Source organism: Paroedura picta, chromosome 5 (genome assembly GCF_049243985.1).
Source record: "Paroedura picta isolate Pp20150507F chromosome 5, Ppicta_v3.0, whole genome shotgun sequence".
Taxonomy (NCBI): Eukaryota; Metazoa; Chordata; class Lepidosauria; order Squamata; family Gekkonidae; genus Paroedura; species Paroedura picta.
Genome location: NC_135373.1, coordinates 59681207 through 59709161, shown reverse-complemented (window position 1 = coordinate 59709161; position 27955 = coordinate 59681207). Strand labels below are relative to the sequence as shown.

General features: G+C 43.4%; 1 protein-coding gene and 1 long non-coding RNA gene across 3 annotated transcripts in view; both read left to right on the top strand.

Annotated features, from left to right (window-relative positions):
* LOC143837856 (uncharacterized) overlaps nt 1-4069 on the top strand; it is a 44876-nt gene extending 40807 nt beyond the window's left edge. Inside the window, exon 5 of the long non-coding RNA XR_013231113.1 lies at nt 909-4069. This is a non-coding gene — a long non-coding RNA (uncharacterized LOC143837856). The remainder of the gene's footprint in view (nt 1-908) is intronic.
* Nucleotides 4070-8949: 4880 nt separating this feature from the next.
* Nucleotides 8950-27955, top strand: part of CERK (ceramide kinase) — a 33328-nt gene continuing 14322 nt past the window's right edge. The window contains exons 1-5 of one of the 2 annotated variants that reach the window (XM_077338243.1): nt 8950-9239; nt 18056-18169; nt 19168-19290; nt 21250-21375; nt 25350-25413. In XM_077338243.1, coding sequence (XP_077194358.1) covers nt 9134-9239; nt 18056-18169; nt 19168-19290; nt 21250-21375; nt 25350-25413 — 533 coding nt within the window. In that variant the 5' untranslated portion in view covers nt 8950-9133. The remainder of the gene's footprint in view (nt 9240-18055; nt 18170-19167; nt 19291-21249; nt 21376-25349; nt 25414-27955) is intronic. The other variant, XM_077338244.1, reaches the window with a different exon arrangement.

The window sequence follows — 27955 nt, the reverse complement described above, 5'->3', positions numbered from 1 at the left end:
CAAAAACCTCAATTATTTGACACTCGGCATTCCTTATGGTCCAACTTTCACAGCCATACATTGCAACTGGGAAGACCATAGCCTTGACTTTCATTGGCAGGGTGATGTCTTTGCTTTTTAGGATGCTGTCTAGATTTGCCATAGCTTTCCTCCCCAGGAGCAAGTGCCTTTTAATTTCTTTGCTGTAGTCTCCATCTGCAGTGATCTTGGAGCCCAGGAAAATAAAATCTGTCACTACCTCCATTTCTTCCCCATCTATTTGCCAGGAATATATATATAGAAACCAGCTGAGTGTGGCTGGGAACTAGAATGGCGAATCCGAAGTTTCCTCTGAGTAATAGATGAAACATACTATGTTGCTCAGTAAAGCTATAAATACAGAAATGAAACAATGATGATGTATATTTCTATCCTGCCCTTTTCCAGTCGACTTAGAGCCGATAACAGGCGACTCCAAAACAATCATACAAAATTAATAAAAACATTAAACAATAAAATACACTTTTTAAGCGTTCATGAATATGAAATTCGTGCCTTTTTATGTTGGCAGAGATAAAAAGTAGTTGAAAATTACTTCTTCAATGGAGCCTGAAAACAGAGCACATTTTAAAACAGGCCTAATGGTGAAGTGGAAGTCAGTGCAGCTACAGAAAAACTGTGGCTATTCATCTAGTTTGATGGGTTGCAGGTAGTTTCTACAGGAATCATTGGCATGCTCGCAGTAATTCTGTTAAGGGAGAAAAAGACATGGAAGAGGGGTTTCCATGGTCACACAATGAACTTCATGGTTAGTAGGGATCTGAAGGTCATTCTTGTTCACAGTTTGAACAAATTCAGCATTCTCTGCATGATTTCCAGTGGAAGCTTTTGCCAAGTGTTTAAATTATGTGTTTTCACGAACTGTACAGGTGCCCAGAACAAGAGTTACAATATTACTTCAAGTGTTTTATAACCCAAACCACCCATCGGATGGTAGTCCAGATGTTACTAAATTGGAGGTCTCCTGAATTTAGATGGGGGAATTAGCAAATTACTTGGAGACATAACAAGAGGTGAGTAATTCCACCTAAGTATACTGAGTTATTCCCTTAAGAAACTCTTTAATAAACCAATCCAGAGTAAATGGAAGGTTGTTTTATTGAGAAGAATTTAAAAGTAAATATAAATACAAAAGCTCACAAAGCATATACTCAAGAAATTAAGGAAAAGCAGGGTTTAATGGGAATAGTTTTGAGAAAGTGTGGGGAGTTATAGTTACCATCATGATGTGTAAGAGGTCCACAGATCCAATAAAATGACCAATGTCTTAGAGAAAGGAATAGCATACATGCAAACAGGTAGTGTATGAAGGGTACTCAAAGAACATTCACACAGAGATTAGTGCTGGGTGTCCTACTTTTATGGGGAAATGGTTTCTTTGTGCTGTAGCTGAAGTGATAGCCCTTAAAACAATGTACTTGATATGATTTCTCGTGTATGATAAAGCAATTAAGAGGCCTGTGATGGGTTTGTCTGGAATGAGGATAATACCCAGGGTGGAACCTCAGAAGTTTCTCAGGAACCAAAAAATAACCATGATTGCTCTACTGGGGTAGGACCAAAGATGATAACATTCTTGACAACCTGTAGATTTCAGGACAGGAAACTATCAAGGTGACGCAGGCTGTTAGTGATCCCTAACTAAATTCCTAACACCATGGAGATCCCATATCCGGCCTATACGTCAACAACTCAGCTGGCTTCCTATCGAATTCCAGATAAGGCTTAAGGTTTTGGTTCTTACCTTCAAGGCCTTATGCAGTCTGACCTTGTGTACCCAGTGTACCTGAGAGACCGTCTCTATGTTATTACACCCAAAGGGGCATTATGCTCTGCCACCGCCAATTGGCTGGTGATCCCTGGCTCCACAGAAGCATATCGGTCCTTAGCAAGGTCCAGAGCCTTTTCTGTCTTGGCCCCCACCTGGTGGCACAAGTTCCCTGAAGAGATCAGGGCTCTGCTTGAACTTCCACAATTCTGCTGGTCCTGCAAAACGGTGCTCCTCCACTAGGCATTCCCCTGAGACTGACCAGCCCAATAACATCTAAAGTTCTCCCCCCCGCCCTTCAGACACCTCTTCCATGGCTTACACCAGTCTGACCTGCCTGGGGCTTTTTATCTAAGTTGTTATTCTTGTTATATTATTGTTGATCAAAATCATTGATATTATGTTAATTTAAGCCTCTTTGGATTGTTGTTGATGTTATTTCTGACTGCTATATGCTTAGGTTATTCCATATATTACCCCACAACGTTATATATGAACCGCCCTGAGCCGTATGCGGAGGCAGTATAAAAATCTAATAAAATTCCTTGTGTGTGTGTGTGGGGGGGGAGAGACAGATTGGTAACTTGATGGAATTAGCAGCACCTTTCCTGGAGAGCCTATTGTCCCAAAGATATGCATCCCTATTCTGGGTAGGAAGAAAAGTTCATTAGTGCATCAGCCCCTAATATCTCACTAATCTAATTTAAACAGTTCACATAGGATCTAGAAACCTGACATCTAGTTGGCTTCCATGTCCACTGTTTATGTTTTAGATACATTTTCCATCTATTCCAATGTCCAGTCCTGCCTGACAGTGCACTACAAATAAATGATTGGTATGTTATGAAAGATAATTTATGTTTTTGCTACCTATAAACTACCCCTCAAAGTGAGAAGGGGTCCACTTCCTAACACAGTTACTACCTCATAATTAAGAGCAACAAGGGGGACCTGAATATTTAATTACATAAAAATCAATTAATTTTTTTAAGAAAAACATTTCTTTGTACTTTGGAAGTAAGAACATCAATGCAAGGAAGGTAGCATATTTACTTATCCTTAACACGCCTGCGGCGCCGCGGGCGCCGCGGACTAAATAATTTGTTAAGCCCTCAGGCGGAGGGCTTTGTCCGTGATGAGGAAGGGGCCTAATTGGCCCCTTCCTCCTGACAGACCATCGGCCGGGCCAATCGGCAGGCGCAAAGCACCTGCCGATTGGCCTGGCCGATTCCTAGGCTACTGAAGGAAACAACTGCGAGCCGCACAGAGCGCGGCTTGCAGTTGCTTCCTTGAGGGCGGCCTAATGGCCGCCCGCAAAGGGAACCCCCGGCAGCCGCAAAGCGCCTCTCGTAGCGTCAGCCCCCTGACACACGGAGCCCCGGCAGCTGCGCTCCGCACGGCTGCGGAGGCTCCGTGGTCTAGCGCCCGCTGCATTTAGCTGCAGCGGGCTTGATTACTAGTTAAATATATTGGGGTTGCTTAGTATAGCAAAGCTGTCTAGTCAGGAAAGCATGGAATCACATTTAGTAAACTCTCTTCAAACTACTATATTGCAAAATATTACTATTTTACTTTTTTACTATATTTACTTTTATTGAACTTTTTTGCCAAAATACAATCTAAATAACTTTCCTGAATAGTTAAAAGACCATAAAGAATAAATTTGTATCATGAAATTCAAGTGAACATGGACTAGAAGAATTTGGGACTTGGGAATGTTCAATTTGGAGAAAAGGGGGTTGAGAGGGGACATGATTGCTCTAAGTATGTGGAAGGTTGTCATTTAGAGGAGGGCAGGGAAGGGTTCCAGTTAGGGGTCCCAATAAGCTACTCAGGAGGCGCAGTAATATTGCTGGCTCTTTCTCTGGGATTTTTCCGCTTTCTTTGGTGGAAGCTGCAGGGAGAGGCAATAGACTTAGCCTAGAACTTCTCCATTAGGGAGTTAAAGGTAAAGGTAAAGGTATCCCCTGTGCAAGCACCGAGTCATGTCTGACCCTTGGGGTGACGCCCTCTAGCGTTTTCATGGCAGACTCAATACGGGGTGGTTTGCCAGTGCCTTCCCCAGTCATTACCATTTACCCCCCAGCAAGCTGGGTACTCATTTTACTGACCTCGGAAGGATGGAAGGCTGAGTCAACCTTGAGCCGGCTGCTGGGATTGAACTCCCAGCCTCATGGGCAAAGTTTTCACACAGCTGCCTTACCACTCTGCGCCACAAGAGGCTCTTATTAGGGAGTTAAGGGGGTTCTAATTAGTGCAGGAAGATAGCAATCTTGCTTGATATGCTATGTCAGTTTTTGATATGTGCTTGCTAACTGCGGTGAATATGCAGTCATCTATGCTTGCTTGATTTTTATTTGCCTGCTTAATAAAAGTATGAAATTCTCCTTATCCATTGCGTGTTTCATTGCATCCAGATATAATAAAGAACCTTGCCTGAAAACATTTGGGTAAACAGTGGTGACTTCCCCCTCACTGGCAGTGTTTAAGCAGCAGCTGGACAGATACGTATCTTGAATGCTTCAGGCTGATCCTGCATTGAGCAGGGGGGTGGACTAGATGGCCTGTATGGCCCCTTCCAACTCTTTGATTCTAACTATGAGTTGAAATCAGAGATATTATCAGGGAAGAAAGCCCTATAGCCAAAAGAGATGAAAAGCGCTGATGAATGACTGATGATTGATAAAGATAGACGAGAAGCAAAAATAAAAGGTAACCGAAATAATATCAGAAGTCTAAATGCAGCATTTCAGCAACTTGCAGATAGGGACAAAGGGAACGATTATAATAAGCGGTGTAAAGAAACAGAAGAGAATACCAAAAAAAGAAGAGCAAGAATCTGTTTCAAGGGAAATTTAAAAGCATGATTTAAATTCATCAACAAGGAATTACATTAATTGAACAGAAATAAAGTTTTATCTCCCTGTACAGAACATACAATGAGAGCTGGATTTCATTTCGATGAAGATGGAATGAAAATTGGTGGAAGGAATGTTCACAATTTGAGATACACAGATGACACCACAATACAGGCAGAAAATAGTTGGGCCTTGTAATCACTACTGCTGATGGTTAAAGCAGAAAGTGCCAAAGCAGGATTGTATACAGTTAAACATGAAGACAGTCATAATGACTACTGGGGAATTACACGACTTTAACATTGGCGATGGATTGAAATGGTTAAAGATTTTCAATTCCTTGGCTCTAATATCAACCAAGAGACTGCAATCAAGGATTTTAGCCTGGTAAGGGCAGCCATGAAGCAGGTAGAAAATATTCTTAGTGGAAGAATGTGTTGCTAGTGACCATGACCAAGTTCAAGATCAATAATAAACCCAGCCCCCTGTCAAGCAACTCTGACACTCACACACCTCAACCTAAAGCTGCCACCCAGTTGCTGTCTCCCGCTCTGACCTGGTCTATTAGTGCACAAAGTCCCAAGTTTTGACTGCTGTTCGCCTGTTCTTATTTATGACACCTTCTGTTCATATTGTTATACATGTTTTAAATGTACTAGTTCTGCTGTTACATGTATACTGCCCTGAGACGTCACAGTGAAGGGCAGTATATAAATCAAATGAATTAATAAATTAAATTACCATAGAGTTCCCCAATACTGTGTATGGGTGTAAAAGCTAGACAGTGAAGAAAGCTGACAGGAAGAAAGTTGATTCATTTGGAATGTGGTATTGGAGGAGAGTTTTCTAGATACTGTGAACCACCAAAAAGAGAATTAGGTGGATTCTGGAAACTTTTCCTAGAAGCTAAAATGACTAAACTAAAACTATCGTCACATTGTTATTGTGTTGTTAGGTGCAAAGTCATGTCCAACCCATCGTGACGCTATGGACAATGATTCTCCAGGCCTTCCTATCCTCTACCATTCCCCGGAGTCCATTTAAGCTCGCACAGATTGCTTCAGTGACTCCATCCAGCCACCTCATTCTCTGTTGTCCCCTTCTTCTTTTGCCCTCAATCGCTCCCAGCATTAGGCTCTTCTCCCGGGAGTCCTTCCTTCTCATGATGTGGCCAAAGTATTTGAGTTTCATCTTCAGGATCTGGCCTTCTAAAGAACAGTCAGGACTGATCTCCTCTAGGACTGACCGGTTTGTTCACCTTGCAGTCCAAGGGACTTGCAAGAGTCTTCTCCAGCACCAGAGTTCAAAAGCCTCAATTATTTGACGCTCGGTCTTCCTTATGGTCCAACTTTCACAGCCATACATTGCAACTGGGAAGACCATAGCCTTGACTAGACGCACTTTCGTTGGCAGGATGATGTCTCTGCTTTTTAGGATGCTGTCTAGACTTGCCATAGCTTTCCTCCCCAGGAGCAAGCGTCTTTTAATTTCTTTGCTGCAGTCCCCATCTGCATTGATCTTGGAGCCCAGGAAAATAAAATCTGTCACTACCTCAATTTCTTCCCCATCTATTTGCCAGGAATTGAGAGGGCTGGATGCCATGATCTTAGTTTTCTTGATGTTGAGTATCAAGCCAACTTTTGCACTCTCTTCCTTCACCCACATCAAAAGGCTCTTTAGTTCCACTTCGCTTTCTGCCATTAGAGTGGTATCATCTGCATATCTGAGGTTGTAGATATTTCTCCCTGTAATCTTGATTCCAATCTGTAACTCATCTAACCCCGCCTTTCTCATGATGTGCTCCGCATACAAGTTAAATAGGCAAGGCAACAGTATACAGCCTTGCCAAACTCCTTTCTCAATTTTGAACCAATCAGTGATTCCATGCCCGGTTCTCACTGTTGCTTCTTGACTGCATATAGGTTTCTCAAGAGACAGATGAGATGCTCTGGTATTCCCATCTCTTTAAAAACTTGCCACAATTTGTTGTGCTCCACACAATTAAAGGCATAGTCAATGAAGCAGAAGTAGATGTTCTTCTGGAACTCCCTAGCTTTTTCTGTGATCCAGCATATGTTGGCAATTTGATCTCTAGTTCCTCTGCCTCTTCGAAATCCTTCCTGTACTTCTGGAAGTTCTCTGTCCACATATTGCTGGAGCCTAGCTTGTAGGATTTTGAGCATAACTTTGCTAGCATGAGAAATGAGTGCAATGGTGCGGTAGTTTGAACATTCTTTGGCATTGCCCTTCTTTGGGATTGGAATGTAAACTGACCTTTTCCAATCCTGTAGCCACTGTTGAGTTTTCCAAATTTGCTGGCATATTGAGTGTCGCACTTTTACTGCATTGTCTTTTAAGATTTTGAATAGTTCAACTGGAATGCTGTCACCTCCACTAGCTATTGTTGCTCAGACTTCCTAAGGCCCATTTGACTTCACATTCCCGGATGTCTGGCTCCAGGTCAGTGACTACCCCCTCGTGGTTATCAGGGATGTTAAGCTCGCTCTTGTATAGTTCTTCTGTATAATTTTGCCACCTTTTAAAAATCTCTTCTGCTTCTGTTAGGTCCCTACCATTTTGGTTCTTTATCATATCCATCTTTGCATCAAATGTTCTCTTCACATCTCCAATTTATTGACGAGATGTCTGGTTCTCCCTATTCAATTGTTTTCTTCTATTTGTTTGCACTGTTCATTTAAGAAGGCATTCTTATCTCTTCTAGCTATTCTCTGGAATTCAGCATTCAGTTGGGTGTCTCTTTCGCTTTCTCCTATGCCTTCCCTTCTCTCCTCAGCTATTTGTAAAGCTTCCTCAGACAGCCATTTTGCCATTCGTCACATTACAAAAAGTCAGTACTTACTGGAAAAGACCATAATGCTAGAAAAAGGCATCAGGAAAAGAATTGACTCAATTAAGGAATCCCTGGCCTTCAGTTTGCAAGATCTGAGCAAGGCTGTTAACAATAAATTTTAGAGATTGTTAATCCATAAGGTCACCATCACTCAGGAGTGACTTGACGGCATTTAACACACACATATTGGCATCCATGTGTAACCTGTAGTAGAAGAAACAGAGGCCTAATCTAAACAATACTATTTTCTACCACATTTGGCCAGCAATGATTTTGTACAAACCAGCGAGCAAACAAAGGCACAGAAAAGCTCCTAGCATAGCCAGAGAGGCATCACACATATACACAGTCTCACAAACCCTCCACCCCTAAAATCTCCAGGAACTTCACAATTCAGAGCTGGCACCCCTAGTTTTTGTATTTATTTCATTTTTGCCCCAAACAGTGTTCTAAGTGGCTAAGAACCAAGTATGAACACAGTATATTATCTCAAATACCTCTGTAATATGTTTGACCATGGAAGTTAATGCAATGCCATAGGTCCAAGTCACAAGTTTTTAGCCTAACCTACTTCACAGGGTTGTTGTAAGGATAAAACAGAATGCGTGAACACCATGTTCTCTGCAGTGAGCTCCTTGGAGCCAATGGTTTATTTTGTTTATATTTCGATTTATTGACCGCCACTCCTGAACCATGCCGGCTACAAAATGCAATAAAACAAGAATAAAACACATTTTCCCAGCGGCCTATTCCAGTCACCACCCACACCATTTTCCCCAACCAGTCCCCCACCAACCTTGGGAGGTTGCCCAAAATGGGCGGGTCATTTAAAGCCATAAAGGAATTACTTTATGTCTTAAGTAAATAAAATTAATCTATTCCATCTCCAGGCTTCACCGTGTGTATTGATGTCTTTCAAGCAAAGCATCCCTCCTGCTCCCTCGCTTAGCCTTGCCTTGCGCCAATGCTTACACCGAATACGGTAACGCTCCAGCAAGACTGAGGATCTGTTCCCATCCGAGGTATATTCTTCTTATTAAAATCGGAGTCCAGTGGCACCTTTAAGACCAACAAAGATTTGGTCTTAAGCGGGAGCTTTCGAGCGTGAGCACTCTTCCTCTTATTAAAGTTATTGTAAAGTCTTCTGGAGAGATGCTCGTAAGACTTTACCTGCGCATACGTCTGTTTGTTTTAAAGTATGCCTTCTGCTTCTTTCTCCCCTGAGGCAGCTTTATCTCCTCCCTTCCGAAATTCATTTCGGATCCTCCCCTCCTCGCGCAGATCTTGCGCTCCCCGCTAGCCCTTCCCGGCGGCTTTTCCTTCCTTCCTTCTCCAGCTCAAGAGAAGAAGCAGTGAGGGCAACCAGGGGAAGGGCAGAGGAGGCCTCGGCCTGGGCGTCCGAGCGTGCGCAAGCCTCGGGGCGCGCATGCGCCCTAGGTAGTGGAGGAGCAAATTCTGAAGGATAACCGATTGTCTGCCATCGCGCGCAGAGGTGCGCTTGCCGGGCTCGACCATCTCTTGCGGCTGGCCGCCAGCCGTCGCTGGCTCCGCCGGCCGCTGCCCCTCCCCTTCCATCATCATGGCCCCTTAGTCGAGGAAATCGGCGCCTGAAGGGTGATGGGGGACCGGAGCCAGCTCAGCTCTTCGCTGCTGCTGGACCAATGTGCCTGGCAGGTCACCTTAGCCGGGGAGGTCTTGGAATGGCACAAGCCCCGGTGGGAAGGTGAGTGGCTGCCGGGGGCGGCGGGGACTGAGGAGGAGGCGTGGGAGGGTTAAACTCTGAGCATATGCAGAGCTCCGCTCGTGTCCCCCTTCCCCCTGGCAGATAACCACAGCCGCCTCCCCGTACATCTGGGATTTTCATAGTGGGCCCTCCCTGTCCATTCGTTCCATGGCTACAAGGATGCAGAGAGGAGATAATCGGAGATCGTTAAAAGCCGGGCAACTAGCTTGTGTCCCGTTCACCTACTTAACTGCTCAGCCGGGATGTGCTCCACGAATCTACAAAGGCTGACCTCGGGGTCAACTGTTGTCTGTCTTTTAAGGTTCCACAAGGCTCTTGTCTGCATTTGTGGAGACAGACTAATCTAACTATCACCCACACTGCAAGACAGACACAATTGTATGCCAGCATCAACTTTCACAGGCTAGGCTGCATCTGAAGAAGTGGGCTCCGGTCCATGGCATGTTATGCTGGGAATCAAATCTTGTTAGTCTTTAAGGTGTCACGAGAGAATCGTCTTTGCTGCCGTAGGCTAACACAGCTACTCATCTGGAATTACAGGCTGGGAGAGAGGGTAAGGAGATGTCACTCAGGCAGCTTTTGTCCAGATGGCTTCCAAGTAGCCCAGTTCTTAATATAGCTAGGTATTCTTTTCTGTGAGTGTGCCTCAGGCTCTTCCAGGGAAAGACAGGATGTAAGTAGTTCAAAATAAACCGATGTGTATGCTTTTAATCCAGTGTGCAAAACATTTGAAGCATCCTGACCTTAGAAAGTGGCCTTGCTTGCTGGCAGTGCCAAAATGGTGTCAGCACTTCTGAAAAGTTGCTGAGATGCTCCATAGTCATCATAAAGTTGGCCCTTCCCAAAGTCAATTAGAGTCTGCAGATAGCACTCAAAAGGGAATCCCTCAAGATTTCTGCTGAGCTGTAGTTTGTTTTCTCCCTGCATTTCCCTGTCAGAGCAACAACCCCCTCCCCCGCAGAAAAACTTGTTCTTGCTGTTCTGTTGTGATTTAAAAGGCTATTCTAAGAAGGGGTTTTAGAAGATACTCCTTGTAGGTTGATGAATGGGGAATAACACTTATGGGACTTTAATCCCATCAGTTGTTGGGTTTTAGTGGCTGGCAGCAGTCCAGAGACTATTAGGAAAGCCATATATGCAACATTAATGTTGGACCTATCTGTTTATTAAATAGCTGAAGATCATTTATTGTGTGAACCTGTCATAGATTTGACTTGGATGTCCACTATATAGGCCACACTCTCAGCTCAGAGAGTCCTGGGGCTGCCTGAGTACTTGAGAGAACAATCAGTAAAAGTTGGGTGCAGATTGTGCCAGGCTTCAGTTGTAAATCATTCCTGTTTGACAATCTGCTTTGAGTCCCTGTGAGAAAGGCAGACAATAAATAAAACAAACATAGAGTCAGTCAACAGATAAAGACTTTGGAGAAAGTCATTTCTCTAAGTGGCACTTAGCTCTGTTTTTTTCCACTTGCATACTGCTGAGGACCTGTCCATGTACTGGATACACACTCACATCATCTGGTTCGCACATGTTACACATTCATGCAGTCAGCAAGTCCTGCGACCATAGGGGCTATAGCCACAGAAATCGCTCGCAGGTGATCGCGTCATGGGCCAGGCTCACATACTTATTTGTGGATTAGATTCAGCTGTAGACAGCAGATCATTTTTGATCTGACCATCAAGGCACAAATATGGTTGTTGACTTCAGAGTAGTGTGCTGTCGCAGCTGTTCACATGCTGCAGATCAGTCAGAGAATCATTTTTATGGACAACCAGGAATGCTTATGTGGACAAAGCAGACAAAACAAAGAGATTGAATTGGACTCAACCTTTTTGGCCCTGGAATACTGTACTCAGGGAGATCAAGGACCAGGGACAGTTCCGCAGGGCCTGCAAAACAGAGGTGTTCTACCAGGCCTATGGTCAAGGCCCCAAATAATGCTGAAATTCTGCCCTTCCTACCAAAAACATCAGTCAAATTATCCACCTATGGATTACCAAACTTGTCTTTATGATGATGGTGATGATGATGATCCGTTCAGTCGTGTCTGACCCTCGGTGATTCTATAGGAAAGTCTTCGCCATGTGCCCCTGTCTCTGATTGCTTCTTTCAGTTGGTTCATGGTCATCCCTGTATCAGCTTTGATCGTGTCGAGCCAGCGGATCCTTTGGTGACCACGTTTTCTTTTGCCACTGACCATGCCAAGCATTAATGATTTTTCTAGTGAGTTTGATCGCATTATGTGTCCAAAGTAAGTGAACTTTAGCCGTAATATCTTGCCTTCTAATGACATCGTTGGTTTGCTCCTCTCTAAAACTATCTTGTTGGTAACTTCGGCTGTCCATGGTATTCGCAGCATTCGTCTCCAACACCATAATTTGAAAGCATCTATTCTTCTCCTGTCTTCCTTCTTCAGAGGCCAGCTTTCACATCCATAGGTTATTATGGGGTAGACAACGGAGTTGACTAGCTAGCACTTTGTATTAAGGCTGATATCCTTACTCTTCCATATTCGGTTCATGTCTAACATTGCGTTCCGGCCCAGTGTTATTCGCCATTTGATTGATCATAGAGCCAAGAAAGATGAAATCATCAATGCATTCAATGTTCTCGTTGTCAATCGTGACTTTGGTGCTACTGCCAGTAGTTGTCATGATCTTGGTTTTTATGATATTTAGGTATAGTCCCATCTTTTCACTTTCTTCTTTTAGTCTCTTTATCAGGGTCTTCAGATCACACTCTGATTCAGCAAGGAGTGCTGTACCATCAGCATACCGGAGATTATTGATATTACAATGTCTTTATACTAGAGGCAAAGCCTGTTGTACCCAGGAATACAATGGGCACTAGCCCACCTACACTGTGACCTTCCTGAGGGCTGGTTACATGGCAAAAGCTCCTGCTCACCCTTGGACTCCTGAGGCCCCACCTCCAAACCACAAGAAATATTCCTGACCCGGGATCACCAACCTCCAGCTGCAGCCTGGAAATCTCCTGGAATTGGACTATAGAGATCAGCTCCCCAGGGAAACATGGTTGTTTTTTAGGAGGAGACTCTACAATGACAACTCATCTCCAGACTCTTGGAGAGGAAAGGGCTTACTTAGGAGGGGGAAACTCTGTGGCAGAGAGGTTGCAGGGATGCCAGACTCCTGGCTTTAGATCCCATGGAGGTGCAGGGATGCCAGACTCCACATGTGTGGCAGAAATTACTAATAATAATAAACATCAAATAATTCAGAAAATTGTCAGTTTCTTCCTTCAATGAAAATATTTAATTGATAGCAACATTTTCTTAAAGAACTGAAAACCCTTCAGTCAGTACATTCTTCAATTCAGTTTAATATCAGAGTAAATAAAAAACAGTTGCATGTTACAATCAAACACGAAAACATTGGTTGGCAAAAAACCTACAGAGGGTTTCCCAATTACTGCCCCTATTTCAGCTTTTCTCAATTTTTATACCAGTGAGAAACCCCAGGACAGATGCTCTTCCTGGCTATCCTGGGTCCCAGAGGGGTGGCAGGGAGCTGTTGCTGGGCTTCCCAGAGACCCCTGTTCAGATGATGCATAGAGGCTACGCCGGGAGGTGGCTCGCTCTGCCCCCCCCATGTCCTCCAAATTGAAAAAGGCCAGGAGGCCAGGGCATCTCACTGGCAGCAGGGCATAGTCTGAGGCAAGCTCCTGTTCCACCCAGCAAACCTCTGACACTGGCAGGAAGTTGGAGTCATAGAGCTGAAGCCTTGTTAAGTCCTTCCTGGCTTAGTGCTATCTCTTGATTGGGGCTAAATTACTAGGGTGGTCCATTTCTGGATGAGGTCCATCACTTACTCAGGAGTAAACATTCTCAGGGCAGAGGCATTGTCTGACTGTCTGCATACAATTTGACCTGATTGGTCCTCATGGGCATAGTGCAATTTGAACTGATTGACCCTCACTCATGAGTAAATATTCCCAGGGCAGAGGCTTTTCCTGGGTACCCTGGGTCCTAGAGGGCCAGCAGGTGGAGCTGTTTCTGGGCCTCCTGCAGCCCCCCACTTATAGAAGGCATGCAGGGGCTGCCCCAGCTCCCCCCATGTTCTCTGAGTTAAAGATGCCAGGAGACCAAGGCAACTTACTTGCAGCTGGACATGGTCTGAGGCTGGTTTCTCTTTCACTCAGCAAACTTCAGAAACCAGTAGGACATTGGAGGTGGAGAGTTGATTCCTTGTTAAGCCCTTCCTGGTTGGCCAGGGCATCTCACTGGCAGTAGGGCATAGTCTGAGGCAAGCTCCTGTTCCACCCAGCAAACCTCTGACACTGGCAGGAAGTTGGAGTCATAGAGCTGATGCCTTGTTAAGTCCTTCCTGGCTTAGTGCTATCTCCTGATTGGGGCTAAACTACCAGGGTGGGCCATTCCTGGATGAAGGCCATCACTTACTCATGAGTCAACATTCCCAGGGCAGAGACATTTCCTCGGCAGCCTGGATCCCAGAGGGCTGGCAGGGGGCCATTTCTGGGCTTTCTGTAGCCTCCCACCTCCAGAAGGTTTGCAGGGGCTTTCCCAGCTCCCCCCCCCCCATGTCATCTGAGTTGAAAGAGACCAGGAGGCTAGGATTAGGGTTGTGCGATTCGGCTGGTTCGGCAGCCGTTCCCTCCGGGCGCAGCCAGCGCCACTCCGCGCGGGGGGGAGGGCGGTGCCGGCAGCGGCGTGACAGCGGGCGCAACCACACAGGCACGCCTGCGTGGTTGCGCCCGCTGTCACGCCGCTGCCGGCACCGCCCTCCCCCCCCTGCGGTGCGGCGCTGGCTGCGCCCGGAGGGAACGGCCGCCGAACCAGCCGAATCGCACAACCCTAGCTAGGATACCTTCAGGACAGCAGGGAATGCTCTAAGGCTGGCTCCTTTTCCACCCAGCAAACGTCTGAAACTGGCAGGAAGGTGAAAAACTGATTCCTTATTAAGAACTTCTTGGCTAAGAGCTACCTCCTGATTGGGTCTAAACTACCTGTGTGTGCAATTCCTGGATGAAGGCAAATCAGGTAGTGGGTGACTTATCAGTTTGGGTTTTACTGACTGATGATGCATTTTATTTATTTATTTATTTTTATTTTATTATATTTCTATACCGCCCTCCCCGGAGGCTGTCCACCTTATTGTCCACCTTACAGTCTCTTCTGGCTACACTTGACAGAAAGTGACCACACGTTCCCCCATATCTGGTTACTTTGCTGTAGCACTAGAGCTGCAACTCTGTTTCCATTGATAACATATTCCATTTCAACAACATTGCACTGAATAATTATCCAAAAGTCTTTCTTTGACCACAAAAGTCTCTCAGGTCTTTCAGGAAAAGGAAGCTTGACAACATTTAAAGCCTTCCTCCTTCAGTCCCTTCTGTGCCTGAGACCCTACTACACTTTCACTTGGATCTCATTTCCCCTCAAACTGCAGATTTTGAAGCTTCCATGGTGGATGGATCTCTCTTATTGTCAAACTCATTAAAGCAGCTTTGTTTCATCCATGGACCTGTAGCAATTTTTTTGTCATATGGAGCTGCCTTCAGTAAGTTCTCTCCTCTGGGGCTTGTAGGATTGGGTCATTGTACTGATCCCACCTGATAACTTTAGATTTCAATGGCCTCTCCTAGCCGATCAGTATGAGGGATGTTTGCACATCAGTGTTCTCGGCCATGGAGTTTTCCATAATTCTGCTAGCCCTGTCCCTTGTTTCTAATACCAAAGAGGTTATAAGTAATGGCCTCTGTCCTGTGGTTTCCCCATAATTCTGATGAAGTCCTGCCTGGTAAAGAAAGAAAGATACTAGAGTTTCAAGTCATTTTTCAAATGTTCCTGAAACTGGGATCAATTCAGGAGCAGATGTTACTTATCTGCAGAACACCCCCTACAATGGATATTCTTCCAAGTCTTATTTCTCCTGAGTTTGAGAAATGTTCGGCTTTTCAATTACTCTCTGTGCCACAGACACATATGGACGAGACACCCACATACACCGAAGCAAACCTTTGATCACAGCATATTCCAAGCCTTGAATTTAATGCAAGTCTTAATTAGGATACTTTGTCAAAGTTTAAAGACTGTGCAATTAATTCTTTACCCAAAGTTATACGTGCCCTTGTAACAGAGGCTGCACCCATCTCTTGAAAGAGTTCCTGCTTATTTTGCTAATGAGCTTTTAATAACAAGGAAGGCTTACCTGGTTTTGTCTGCATATTTTAAAAAAAACACTCTCACAGCCTTCCTTCTGTGCTACTTCTGCAAGTTTGTTGGTACATTTTATGATGCAAATGCTTTCTGATCTGGCTTATAATCTGTATGTCTGTTGGCCAGTTCTCAAATGTATATAGGCTACATCAGCTACAGCCAATACTCTGGTTTTGCTTAGGTTGTTGCCATAGACATTTTGAAAGGATTAATGTTTTTAAATCTGAATATACCTCACAGAACAGGAAGTTCTGTTATGTAATCAGAAGGCATCAAAGTGAAACCAAACTGCCATAAATAATGAAGTAAATGGGAAAGGCCTCAAGGTCAGATAAGTAAAGCACCAAGATCAAACTGAGGACTAAACATTCTTTACCTGAGGAAAAAGTTGGTTGTCTAATGAAATCATTAGTTTGCAATAGATTAGGAGATAGGGCAAGTCTCCCTGAGAGAATGTAAGAATGTAAAGAGTGCTAACTTTAACTCTCATCAAGTATGGCTGTGAATGAACTACAGACTGCCCCCACCTTGGATGTAGTTAAAGAACATTGACTACAATTCTATTTAATTTGGGTTCCCTCCGGTTTTGTGGAACTCATACTGCTAGATCACTCAAGTTCTTTAAAAAGCCCTTGAAATTGACAAGATGGGGAAAGTAAGCAATACAGAAGCTTGCACACCAATGAAGGAACTATTAACATTCTTTTTAAATGGACACTAAATGCAGCTTGAAGAATCTCTGTTTACAATTTAAGAAAATACACACAATGTGGAACTGGCCAATAAGGAGAGACCAGCTATGCAGTACACGTACCCCCCCCCAAAAAAAAAAACAAGTTTCAGTAGTGCGACCCTATTGGTATGCAGAAACATACTCTGCAATTCCAAAGAGAAAATCATAATTTTAAAAAGGTGCAGAGGGCAGGCAAAGGATTCAAATTAAAGACATACTGACTTGTATTCAGTGATAATCAGCAACAAACTGTGCCTGCAGAAAGGAACTTCAAAGATAAAATCACATCAGGTTTCTTTAGGTAATGAGCAATGATCTGTATTTTAGAAGCAAAAAATTTGGCCTGTTGGGAGACGGAAAATAAAAACTTGTAACATTAAAGAGAACTTCTGTCTCTGACTTTCAGGTAGAGTTGCCAAGTATGGCAACCAGCAAGATACTGGGGGGGGGGGGGGTGGCCTGTTCCTGTTCCTGTTTCAAAATCAGAGCACCTGCATGCCCCAAAGTACCTGGTCAAAACTAATAAAACAATAACCCCACTAATACTTAAGCCCTGAGATTTTTTTATCCATATGTCTAATTCTAAGGGCACAAAATATAAACTTTACTACAAACAAACACACCTGTTATTGTCAGCCAAAAGATATAACAAATGATAATCTTGTGAACAGTGAGATAATCTGCTCAATAAAGTTAATATAAATTTAGTTCTTCCAGACAAATACAAATAACAACTAAAACAAAATGAAGCAAAGGTTCAATTACAGTTCTACCACAATCACAGAGTCTCTGGGGTGGCTAATACCCTCCAAGGGACTCTTGACAATTCTGCAAGTGGTAGAGCATTTACTCTAGCCAAGAAAAAAGTTGACTAAAAATGGGATTGTTAGAAACATAAAATAACTTGGAAAAACAGGGGAAAGAGGGGCTGAAAAGCCCTTGAAAAGGAGAGAACAATGAGTCCGAGCATCTAAATTAATCGCCTGATCTAGTCTTTTCAGTGATTCTAAAACTTACTTTCTGATATTTGATATATCAGTAAAAGAGAAGAACAAATTGAACCTGAAGTCAACAGCTTGTCATCCATTATCTTATCCCAAGATCTGTGAGTCCATCTTAAAAACTCTGGTCTTACAATCCAAATAGAAGAGTTCAAAGTTTGCTGCAGCTACATAAACCCAAAGAGAAATATGACTAAACCAGTTTTCAGTAGTAAACTAGAATTTGAAATGCATTTAGAACTTTTGTTTGATAGACCTTCAGTACCATCAGAATAAACTGACCCTGGTGTGTGGAGGGGTGGGGGTGGCCATCCGTGTGATGTCACTTCCAGGGAAAACCAGGCAATGATGTCATGCTTCTCTAGGATTTACTGGAAACTCTATGGTAAAACCATCACACTATTGACCTGGAGCCATGTTCCTAATTTTATTTTTGCTGCTGCTCCCAGCAGTGGCAGGAAATGAGAGCTGTGGTTGGGGAATCATCCAACAACATCAAGGGGCTGGCAGCTTTCCTGTCAGTTGATACAGTACTGGATTTGGTGCACCAGTGTTCTGACTCGCACTGATGCAGGATCATATATTAATCTGTAAACTCCTGAATGTTCAAGCATCAAATATTTGATAGACCTTCAGTACCATCTCAGCCCTGTGCTAAGAGGATTCTAAAGGTTTTTATTTATTTAAAAATATCTAAGGCAAGGCAGGTAATCTACACCACATGAAAAACCCCGGTCTTCCAATTATGATATTCGGGCATACCTAATTTTCTTCAAATCTGCTTCTTGACAGACCATTTTCTAATTGATTTGGCTTTCTGACATGGGTTTACCTTTCTGACATGTTTTTGCAGAGAGCTTTTCAGTGCCCACCACTGAGATTATCGCTGTGGAGGAAGCAGAAACTGATAAGAAACAATCTAATGGTCGAAAATGGCGGAAAATGGCAAAGCAGCATGCTTTCACAGGTAATGTAACTTCTCGAATTTTGTAAGGATCAGAGATGGTGCATGTGTTTTGAACACTGAAGCCCTATATATATGCTGTTGCCGTTGTTGCTTATTTACAGACGTAATCCTATATGCTTTTACAAAAGAAGGGACAAAACCCCTACCCTAAAATGCAACTGGATACCTAAATGTTTGAGGTTTCAAGTATAGATTTTTTAAAATTACAGTATATCTTTAATAATACTGTATACTTTAAAAGTTCATTAAACAAAATGGGCCTGATTTAATATCACAAGAATTCTGTATGAAGGAATCTATATCGTAGTTAGCTATTGTCATGCCCCCTGTTATGCTTTGCCTTCCAGAAGGCCCTTCAGGCCAAGCACCATAAAACCATAAATCCTACCCTGGTTTCTGGCCTCCTCTGCATTCCACTGAAGTTCCCAGCAGGGCCCCAGCCACTATCTTGTCCTAAGACCTTGTCGGGCTGGTAGAGACGAAACAGAAATGTAACTGTTAGGATCAAAGCCGGACCATCTGGCCCGGGCTGGGAAACCTTGCACCTCTTGGTATCTCTTGCTCTCCCGCCTAAACCTTTAGCCCCTATGGGGTGACTCCTATAAGAATCACCTAATGTCTATTGTCCCTTCGTATCTGCCAAGACCTTTGCTCAATGGGTCTTGGCACCCTGTTGTGCTTTGTATCATCTGTTTAATAAAGCTGTCTTTTGGATTTTCAACTGTCTTGGAATCCTGGACTCCCCTTTATCATGGACCTTACTAGCAGGGCTGAGCCTGATCCCTGACAGCTATGTAAGGTATTGTGGGGGCCTTCATATAGCATGCATGTGATGTTACACTGGGACCACTGAAGAAGGCCTTTCCGCCTGAAATGCACCTGGTCCGATTTCATTGATTTATTGAATATACATGCTAACTTCACATTCCCAACAAATGTGTGTCAAAATCTGTTATACCTATCTCCATCTCTTTTTCTTTTCTTTTCCTTTTTGGCAGTATATTATGTGAAAAGGAAACAACCTCACTGTTGGCGGTGCAAAGAAGCAACATTTGGGTGCATTGATGAGCAGCTTTGTAATCAATGGATACAGGCATTAAAGGAAATACTTGATTCACAGAGTAAGTTTTGGATGACAGAAGCCTTCTATGCTGTCTTGACGAGAATTAAATATGAAGCTGCGATTGCCACTTATGTAATAGCAACAACTGCTTAGCATTTCAAGACTCCTATACTTATTTTGCCCCAAGAAACAAATACTGAATCAATAGGACTCATTGCCTCTTTCTGAATATTACCCTTTGGCCTGTAGCATCCACTGAGCAAAGCTGGAAGTCTCCTCCAGCCTAAGAAGCCTTCTGCTGACTCAACTGGCTCTTCCTCTGGCAGAAAAGCCACTTAAATTGGAGGAAATTGGCTTGGTTGCTAACTCCAAGATGGAAAATTCCTGGAGGTTTGGGAACAGCTGTGAAATTTAGATACCAAGGGACAAATCCACTAGCCACTGTACCATTTCTTGTGGGTTTACCAAGGCCTTTCTGGGAACTGGGATGCTAAACTAGATGGAGCACCAGTGCAGTCAGCAGAGATCTTATATTGTTAATATTAGGTAGAGCTTTGGGTGTAGTAAGGAAGCTATTTGTAACACAAAAGGGAATGGCCCTGGATGCTGAATGAGGATTGCCAACTCCATGGGAAATTTCTGGAAGGTGGAATTTGGGGAAGGGATGGAGCTCAACTGGTATGCAATCCCATAGATGTAATCCACCCTCTACACTTGCCATTTTCTCCATTGTCCCAATCTCTCTGGTTTGCAAATCAGTTATAATTCTGGAAGAACTCCTGGTCCCACTTGGAAATTGGCAACCTTACTCCTTGGCTGGAGGAAGGCATGACACTGTGCTGAGCAGAGTGGTAGGGTACAGGCCACAGGCTTTACTTCCAGTCCAATGTAATCAGCAGATGCATATAACAACACATTCCCTCACTCTCTGCTCCTGGTCCCAGGGGGAATATATAATTCTAGACATTCATGCACCTATTTTTTACCTTCTGGCCTCCGGAGAAGTCTGAAAGGCATAGAATATTTGGCACAAGTATTGTTCTCTTTTAAGTAGAAAAGATAACAAGAGATTACATGTTTGCCATTTGTGCAATTCTTTGTGGGAGTTGAATTGATTTTCATATATGCCAGCAAAGAGGGTTAGGAAGTTTAACTGCAGCTTCAGACGCTATTTTTCATCAAAAGAAAACCATTGGAAGACCAATTCATGCCTCTCCCCTGTAATATTCCATTTAAGGGTCTTATGGTGAAGGGGAGGGAAGAGAAATGAAGGTTGCAGGAGAAAGCAATAGCTTGCTGCAAAGTTGCTACACTCTCCCACCCTACAGGTATACCTCATTCTTCCAATGGATCTCACCCCACAGCTTAATAATGTAGGCAACAGATGCATTTTTCAAGTCACCCATGAAAGCACATGTTGTGGTGCATTCTTGGTAGTCTAGATCTAAAGGAGTCTTCTAGATTTAAGAGCCAGGGTAGGGCCAATGAACAGAACACCAAAGTAGGACTGGCGATGAGCCATGAACCTCAGGTGACAGCAAGCTAGTCATTCTAGTTATTAATCTAACCAACCTCACAAGGTTATTGCAAGGATAAAATAGGTGTGGAAAGATTGAAAAACCAGGTATTCAACTCTGAATTCTTTGAAGGAGAGTGCGACATAAAAAAGGAAGTATATAAATATATCTATAACTCCTGTTGACTTCTACATTTGATAAAAATATGGACTTTTATCAATTCCTGGGATTCTTCTGCAAACTCAATAGGAAAATAATTGACGTTAACCTTAAATTCAAAGTTAAGAATCTGAAAAAAAATGATTGATTAAAGCACGGAGCTTTTCCTTTTATTCAAATAATGGAAGCATCTTTTCCATTTTGACAGAAGCTTAAAATGCCTTCAGCAAGCTTGTTTTGTCATTATAATGTTACATCTCTGACATGCATTAGAAGAATCGAAAATCAAATAATCCTATAACTTTAAGCCTTTCTGTGTCCTTTGTTTCCTCCCCTGACAGCCTCTAGACCAAAGCACTTGCTTGTATATATTAATCCATTTAGTGGGAAAAAACAAGGGGAGAGGATATATGAACAGAAAGTCGCTCCGCTGTTTAGTCTGGCTTCCATCTCCACAGAAGTTATTGGTGAGTCATGCGATGCACTTCTCTCATTTTCCAAATGTATTTATTTTATTTATTGTTACGTTTATCTGAAGACTCAGGCTGGTTCACTCAATATAAATTGCATGGTAAAATAAAACACACATTTAAAGATTTTAATAAATTAATAGATTTAAAATGTAAAACTAAAATCAAACTCTGGATTGCCCAATTCTCTCTGTCCTATGGGAGAAGGTGGTGGGAGGGTCACAAGAAGCCTAATTTGGTGGGTTTCCAGCAAGGAGGCCAGCAGTTCCAGATGTTGTTTTGGCCTAAGCCATAAGCCTGGCAGAACAGCTCTGTTTTACAAGCCCTATGGAATGGATTAAGGTTCCATGGGGCTCTGATCTCATTTGTCAGAACATTCTACCAGGCTGGGCTCAGGGCCAAAGAAGCCCTGGCCCTGGTTGAAGCCAGTTAGATCTTGAGGCCAGAGATTCTGAGCAGATTTTGGTCTCCAGAGCTTAAGGCACTTGGGGGGGGGGCATATGGGGAAAGGCCGTCCTGCAGGTACAGAGGTTCCAGACGATTTAGTGCTTTGTTTGAAGGTAATAGACAAAACCTTGAATCTGATACAGTCTTCAGTCGAGCCAGTGCAGCTAGAAGGGAATAGGTCAAATATGGGCCTTCCATTGAGTTCCAATAAGGACCCATACAGCCGTGTTCGGGACCAGATGAAGTTTGTGGAGCAGTTTCAAGGGTATCCCTATGTACAGCAAGTTGCGGTAATGTAATCTGGAGGTGACCACTGCATGAATTGCAATGGCTAGGTCAACAGATATGATGCTAGTTGTCATACCTGGTGAAGATGATAAAAAGCCTGGCACACAACATTTGTGATCTGGGCCTTTATAGATAATGAGGATAGGTAGATAGAGAATTTCACCCAGACTTCTAATGGTTGTCAAAGATGTTAGTTGGACTCCGGCAAGAACTAGGAGTTGCAGCAATCCACCTGGGGCATGCTGACCCAGCCAGAGGAACTCCATCTTGGCTGGATTTAACTTCAGCCGATTCTGCTTGAACCAGACTCCAAACATCTGGCTAGAGAGTCTGGGGGTGTAGATGTATAGCCATCCATCAACAGATATAGCTTGATGTCATTAGCGCATTGCTAACACCCTGAGCCAAAACTCCTGATAAGTTGGGTGACGGGATGCATTTAGATGTTCAAGGAGACCTTCAGAACTGCATTTATTAGCACATGCCTCTGGAAAGTTCTCACCCTTAGCAGTTTTCTCCCTGTCTCCTCCAGTAGTTGTTCTTTGACCGAATGCTCAATCACCTTACCCAGAAATGGCAAATGTGAGACTGGACAGTAGTTGGCTGGCTTTCATCAGCATATTGATGAAATCCGAAGCCAAACTCCAGATCAGTTGGCCAAGGGAATGCATATAGCTATTAAGCAGCAACAAGGAGAAGATAGCATTTAACTTGATTTCTTGCCATTCCAAGTAAATTTATTTATTTGTCTATACAACTCTTTCAATATTCTATCTTTTATACGTATGTATAAAGTGTAAAATAAAATTGTTTCAGTAATACATTCATTTTGATTGCAGACATTCTTCCCATCCATAATTGTTAAAAAAAATTGATCTAGATAGAGCTGCTTGTAACAATTTCCAAGTCTTCCAGTAATTGTTAAAAAAAAAATTGTAATTTTGCCAAATCACATTCATTTCCAAATATTTATCACGGCCAGTGGCTGCTGTACATTCTATGCTCTTCATCAGTGGTCCCCAAACTTTTTATCACCGAGGACCGGCCAATGCTTGAAAATTTTACTGAGGCCCAGGGGGGGGGGTAGTCTTTTGCTGAGGGACGTCGCTGCTGCTGCTGCCTGAGCCCCTGCTCCACTTGCTTTTCCGCCGGCACCCCTGACTTTGTGCCACCCGCTGAGGGGCTCGACCAGCAGCAGCTGCGCAGTGCCACACCGAGGAGGAGCCCCAGCCATGGCGGCCGCTGAGAGCACCAAAGGTGAGCCGGCGGCAGAGTGGCAGAGTACCAACTGATCCAAGGACCAGTACCGGTCCCCGGACCGGAGGTTGGGGACCACTGCTATTCATAATACCACATTCTTCTCATTTAGGTTAACATTTTTGTTATCATTTTTTCTTCTTTCTGTTGATTTGTAGCTGGAAAAAGATCCAAATTCTTCAATGTATTCCACTAGGTACTGTAACAATTTAGGGGGATTCAAAATTGTTAAAATTACATCATTGCTTAGTTTTTAATTCTAAAAACTATATCATCCATTTTTATTCCCTTAATGTTAGTGTCTTGCTGATCTTTGTGGCTAGAATCTCCATTGCTAGGACAAATAGTAAGGGTCAAAGAGGGCAATGAGCAGAATTAAGACAATGTTGGTACTATCAGGATGTATACACATCAGACCTCGTCAATCCAAAAAACTGTGCCATGATCTGGATGTGACTGGATGTGAGATGCCTCAGGAATCCCAGGTTCAAGGAAATGTCAAAATAAATACTGTGTCAGTCTTCTCATCCATGTAGATCGCACATCCCCCCAGTGTTCATCCAGTTCATAGAACAGACCCTTTGGACCCACTGGTCCATCAGTGAAGCATGGTAGATCCACAACTAAAAGAGTGCATTTGTTGTAGTAAAACTGACATTTCAGGGAGAAATGTCATCTCTTGCATTAAGCATGCCCTTTTCTGGAACAGGCCTGCCTTTATCCAATGAAATGTATCACGGAGTAACTGTCACGCCTGCTAAGTTTGAAAACAACTTGTGCTTTTATTAGCTGTCAACAAGAAAGGCAACTAAATGGCCATTTCAAGCTGAGCACAGCTCAGTACGACTTCTGCTTCTCTTGCTGTCTGCCTTGTGTGCACACACGTCTGCGCTAAGTTCTGATTGTCATCACTGTACTGAGAAATGCTGGAATTTAGACAGGCTTCTGCCCAAGTTGCTAAAGGGCTTAAGACAGGTTATTTTTATATCGATAATAGCTTATTTTTAGAAGACAGCTGTGAAGGGCTTTTTCCAGAGATGTGGCATTTGAATCTGTAAATGTTTGCAAAATCAAAAGCACCTTTTAGAATCTCCCCTCTGCTTTCTAAGTAGATTGGCTGTTATATGATAGCTGCTAGTCATTTTTACCATCTTGGCTTGCACAACTTGGCTTGTGCCTAGTAGACATGGAGATTCAAGGTGCTGCATTCAAATGGCTGCAATATCTTTGCTGAAGTTGAGGCATAGGGTGATGGTAGGGGAACTTCCCAGCAGCATGCTCTGGTATGTGGGGTCCTGCAGGGAGCTATTATCTCTCCGATGCTGTTCAATATCTATATGCTCCTCCCTTACCCAACTAGTTTGGAGCTTCGGGCTGGGATGCCATCAGTATGCCAATTCTTTGACCAAGTGTCTGGAGATCATGATAGAGTCAGCTGAAGTTAAATCCAGCTAAGGTGGAGGTAGTCTTGCTGGGTTGCCATGCCCCAGATAAGTAAGTGCAACTCTAGGGCCTTAACAGGGTCCAATTAACAGTTTCAATGACTCTGGGTGTGATCTTGGATGCCTCTATCTGGAGGCCCAGGTCACAAATATCAGCAGGCATTTTACAACTTTGTCAGGCACCACAGTTAGTTCCTTCCCTGTCTTGCTGTATGCAGGGCTGCTCTTGAAGTTGTTCTGGAAACTTTAACTGGTCCAGAATGTGGACTCAATGGAGAGCACTCCCAACTGTACTTGCTCTGGATTGAAGACTGGATCAGGTTCAAGGTTTTGGTTCTTACTTTTAAAGTAGTCTGGGAGTGTCGTATCTGTGGGATCACCTCTTCCACTGGGTCCCCCAAAGAACACAGAGATTCAGTGTGCAAAATTTGCTCAAGAACCCCAGCCAACAGTTCCATCTCTTGGACAACCATTGAACTTTACAGATATCTCACAGAGCATTATGATTTAAGCAATTTATTCATTTCCCCCATATAGTCACTGAACATGCTAATCATGCTAAGGATGATTTGTCTGAAGTTAATCTAGCAAATTATAATGGGTAAGTCCTTTCTCCTATTCGTTTCTCTTTGTGTGCTTGTAGTCCCCACCTGCTATTCCCTCAGTTAGTCTGGTTGGTTCAGGCTATTCTTTCAGAATCCAGATAAATAGTGGACATGTACATATAGATATCCAGACAAACTAATTTCCATTCTGTCTTCCATGTCTACACATGCTGGGATATTTCCAAATATGTGCAGCACTTGTAAAAAAAAAAGAAAAAAAGGTTCTTTGCAGCCCTTGTGTTCCCTGAAAAAATTGGGGGCACAGCATAGTGGTCTGTAGACAGAAGTGAAATTGTATTCTCCTGGGTGAACTTTACTGGAGAGCCAGTTTGGTGTAGTGGAGAGCCAGTTTGGTGTAGTGCAGACTTCTAATCTGGCGAGCCGGGTTCGATTCTGCGCTCCCCCATTTGCAACCAGCTGGGTGACCTTGGGCTCGCCACGGCGCCAATAAAGCTGTTCTGACCGAGCAGCGGTATCAGCGCTCTCTCAGCCTTACCCACCTCACAGGGTTTCTGTTGTGGAGAGAGGAAAGGGAAGGCAAATGTAAGCCACTTTGGTAGAGAAAAGCGGCATATAAGAACCAACTCTTCTTCTACTACTATGGAGAAAGAAAAGACTGTGTCAGATGACCCCTCCACATTCCATACTATTTCCAAGGCTTTAATTTCAGTGGACCCAAAGTAGTAGTAGGAAAAACCCTGCACATTTGGCACATCCACCATACCAAATTGCGCCTTGCGCATACATGACTTAATTAAATTGCCAGATACACTGCTAATCTAGAGACTTCTTACAAAATTACAATAAATTGTGCATCAATCTCTCCTTAATTGCTACAACAGTTAGTCAAATAGTATTGAAATTCCAATTACACTGGGCATGCAGATTGCTGTAGGAGGAGACAGGCATCTTGAATCATTTGGGAAGCACCAAATATATAGATGCAGTAGTTGTTAAAGACAGGTCCTTTGGTGGTTATAGGCCAATAGGTTACCAGCCTTCTGTACCAATTCTGTATCGTTTGCTAGGTGCCATGTCTTTTGGGCTTCTCTAACCTAAGAGAGAGGCTCAGATAAGAGCTCATGGAGAGGATGTAAAGCAGTTGTGGGGGAAAGGGAAGGATCTCAATTTATCGTTTCAAAGGTAACAAATATTTCGCAGGAGATGAGGAGGTGGCAGTGGATATAAAGCAAAATATCCAGACCTCTCCCTGAGTCTCACTACAACTTGTCATGGCTTCTTAGTGAACTGCTGGGGAATTCAGCCATCTCCAGTGAAAGAAAGCCAGCTTCTGTTTCATTTCTCTTCTGGGGACAAAACACACATGCATGCATGCTGCTTTTCCACAAGCATGTAAAGCAGCATACAGGGAAAGGTTAAAATGATCCTGCAATGACTACAAGTCAAGATTTTAAAAATGAAACAACCATGATATAATAGAGTGCCTGCAACCATGAAAGCAGCCACTTATCCCAGCAGGGTTAGAGTCTACACATATCAGATGCCTTACATATGTGCAGAAAAATATGACCTTGCCAATTAATTAAGAGAGAAAGGGGGAAAGGATCCCAAGGGCTGAGTATGCTTGAAGAAGAAAGAAGTATTGACAGCAATTGAAACTCTGGTAATCAAAAAGAGGAGAAAGTAACCTGGTTAAGGCCCTGAGAAATTCTGGTATCCTACTGGGAGAGATTATGGTCAGCACTGTGACTGCAGACCAGAACTGGAAGCCCAGTTAAACCCATATTTTCAGCTGCAGTTTGAAGGGAAAGTGCTAATTATTGTGTGCCAGTTTGGATGTCTTGGCAATCTGGGTCACTACTCGCTTCCATTTTGACTAAAAGGCCACTGGGTGACGGAGTAAGTAATTTGGGAAAGCACACTCCTTCCAGTGGTCCAAAATCAGCGGTTGAGGAACCGTCAAACCAAGCCCAGTATCCTAAGTTTGCAAGCAGAAAATGTGGTCCATGTATGTTCCCATATCCACTTCCCATGGAAGTCCAGTGGCACAACATACATCCGTTTCTATGGAACTGGATTATTCCTTTAACCACATCAAAAGGGAATGGCCACTAAAGAAACATGTTTTTTCCCAGAAACAAGTTGCTTCCTGCTGTCAAGCTTAGCTTATATTAAACTCCTGCAAGAGCCACTTTATGTGTTATTGAGGGCATACCAATTCATCTGAAAACCCACAGCACAAGTGTAAGAGGGCAGCCATTCACCACCTGGGCAAATCCTACTATATGAAACTTCCTGGTAACATTGGTTCTGGTGCAGAGACTTTCACATAACAGGGTCTGTCCATGTAGTTTTCAGAAGTTTCAGCCCTCTTGTGGTGCTCCACCACATAAATGCGATTCTCAGTGGGCCTTCAAGCAGCTGACATCATGTGTGAAGCAGTCCTGGGCAAGTCTCAGTTCACACGTGATATTAGTTATGTTGTATTGTTATTCTGACCACATAATCTGAATGCATGAAGTCACCATTATTAGGGGTCCCTTAAATAATTACCCGGAACCACATGGTAGCTTTTAT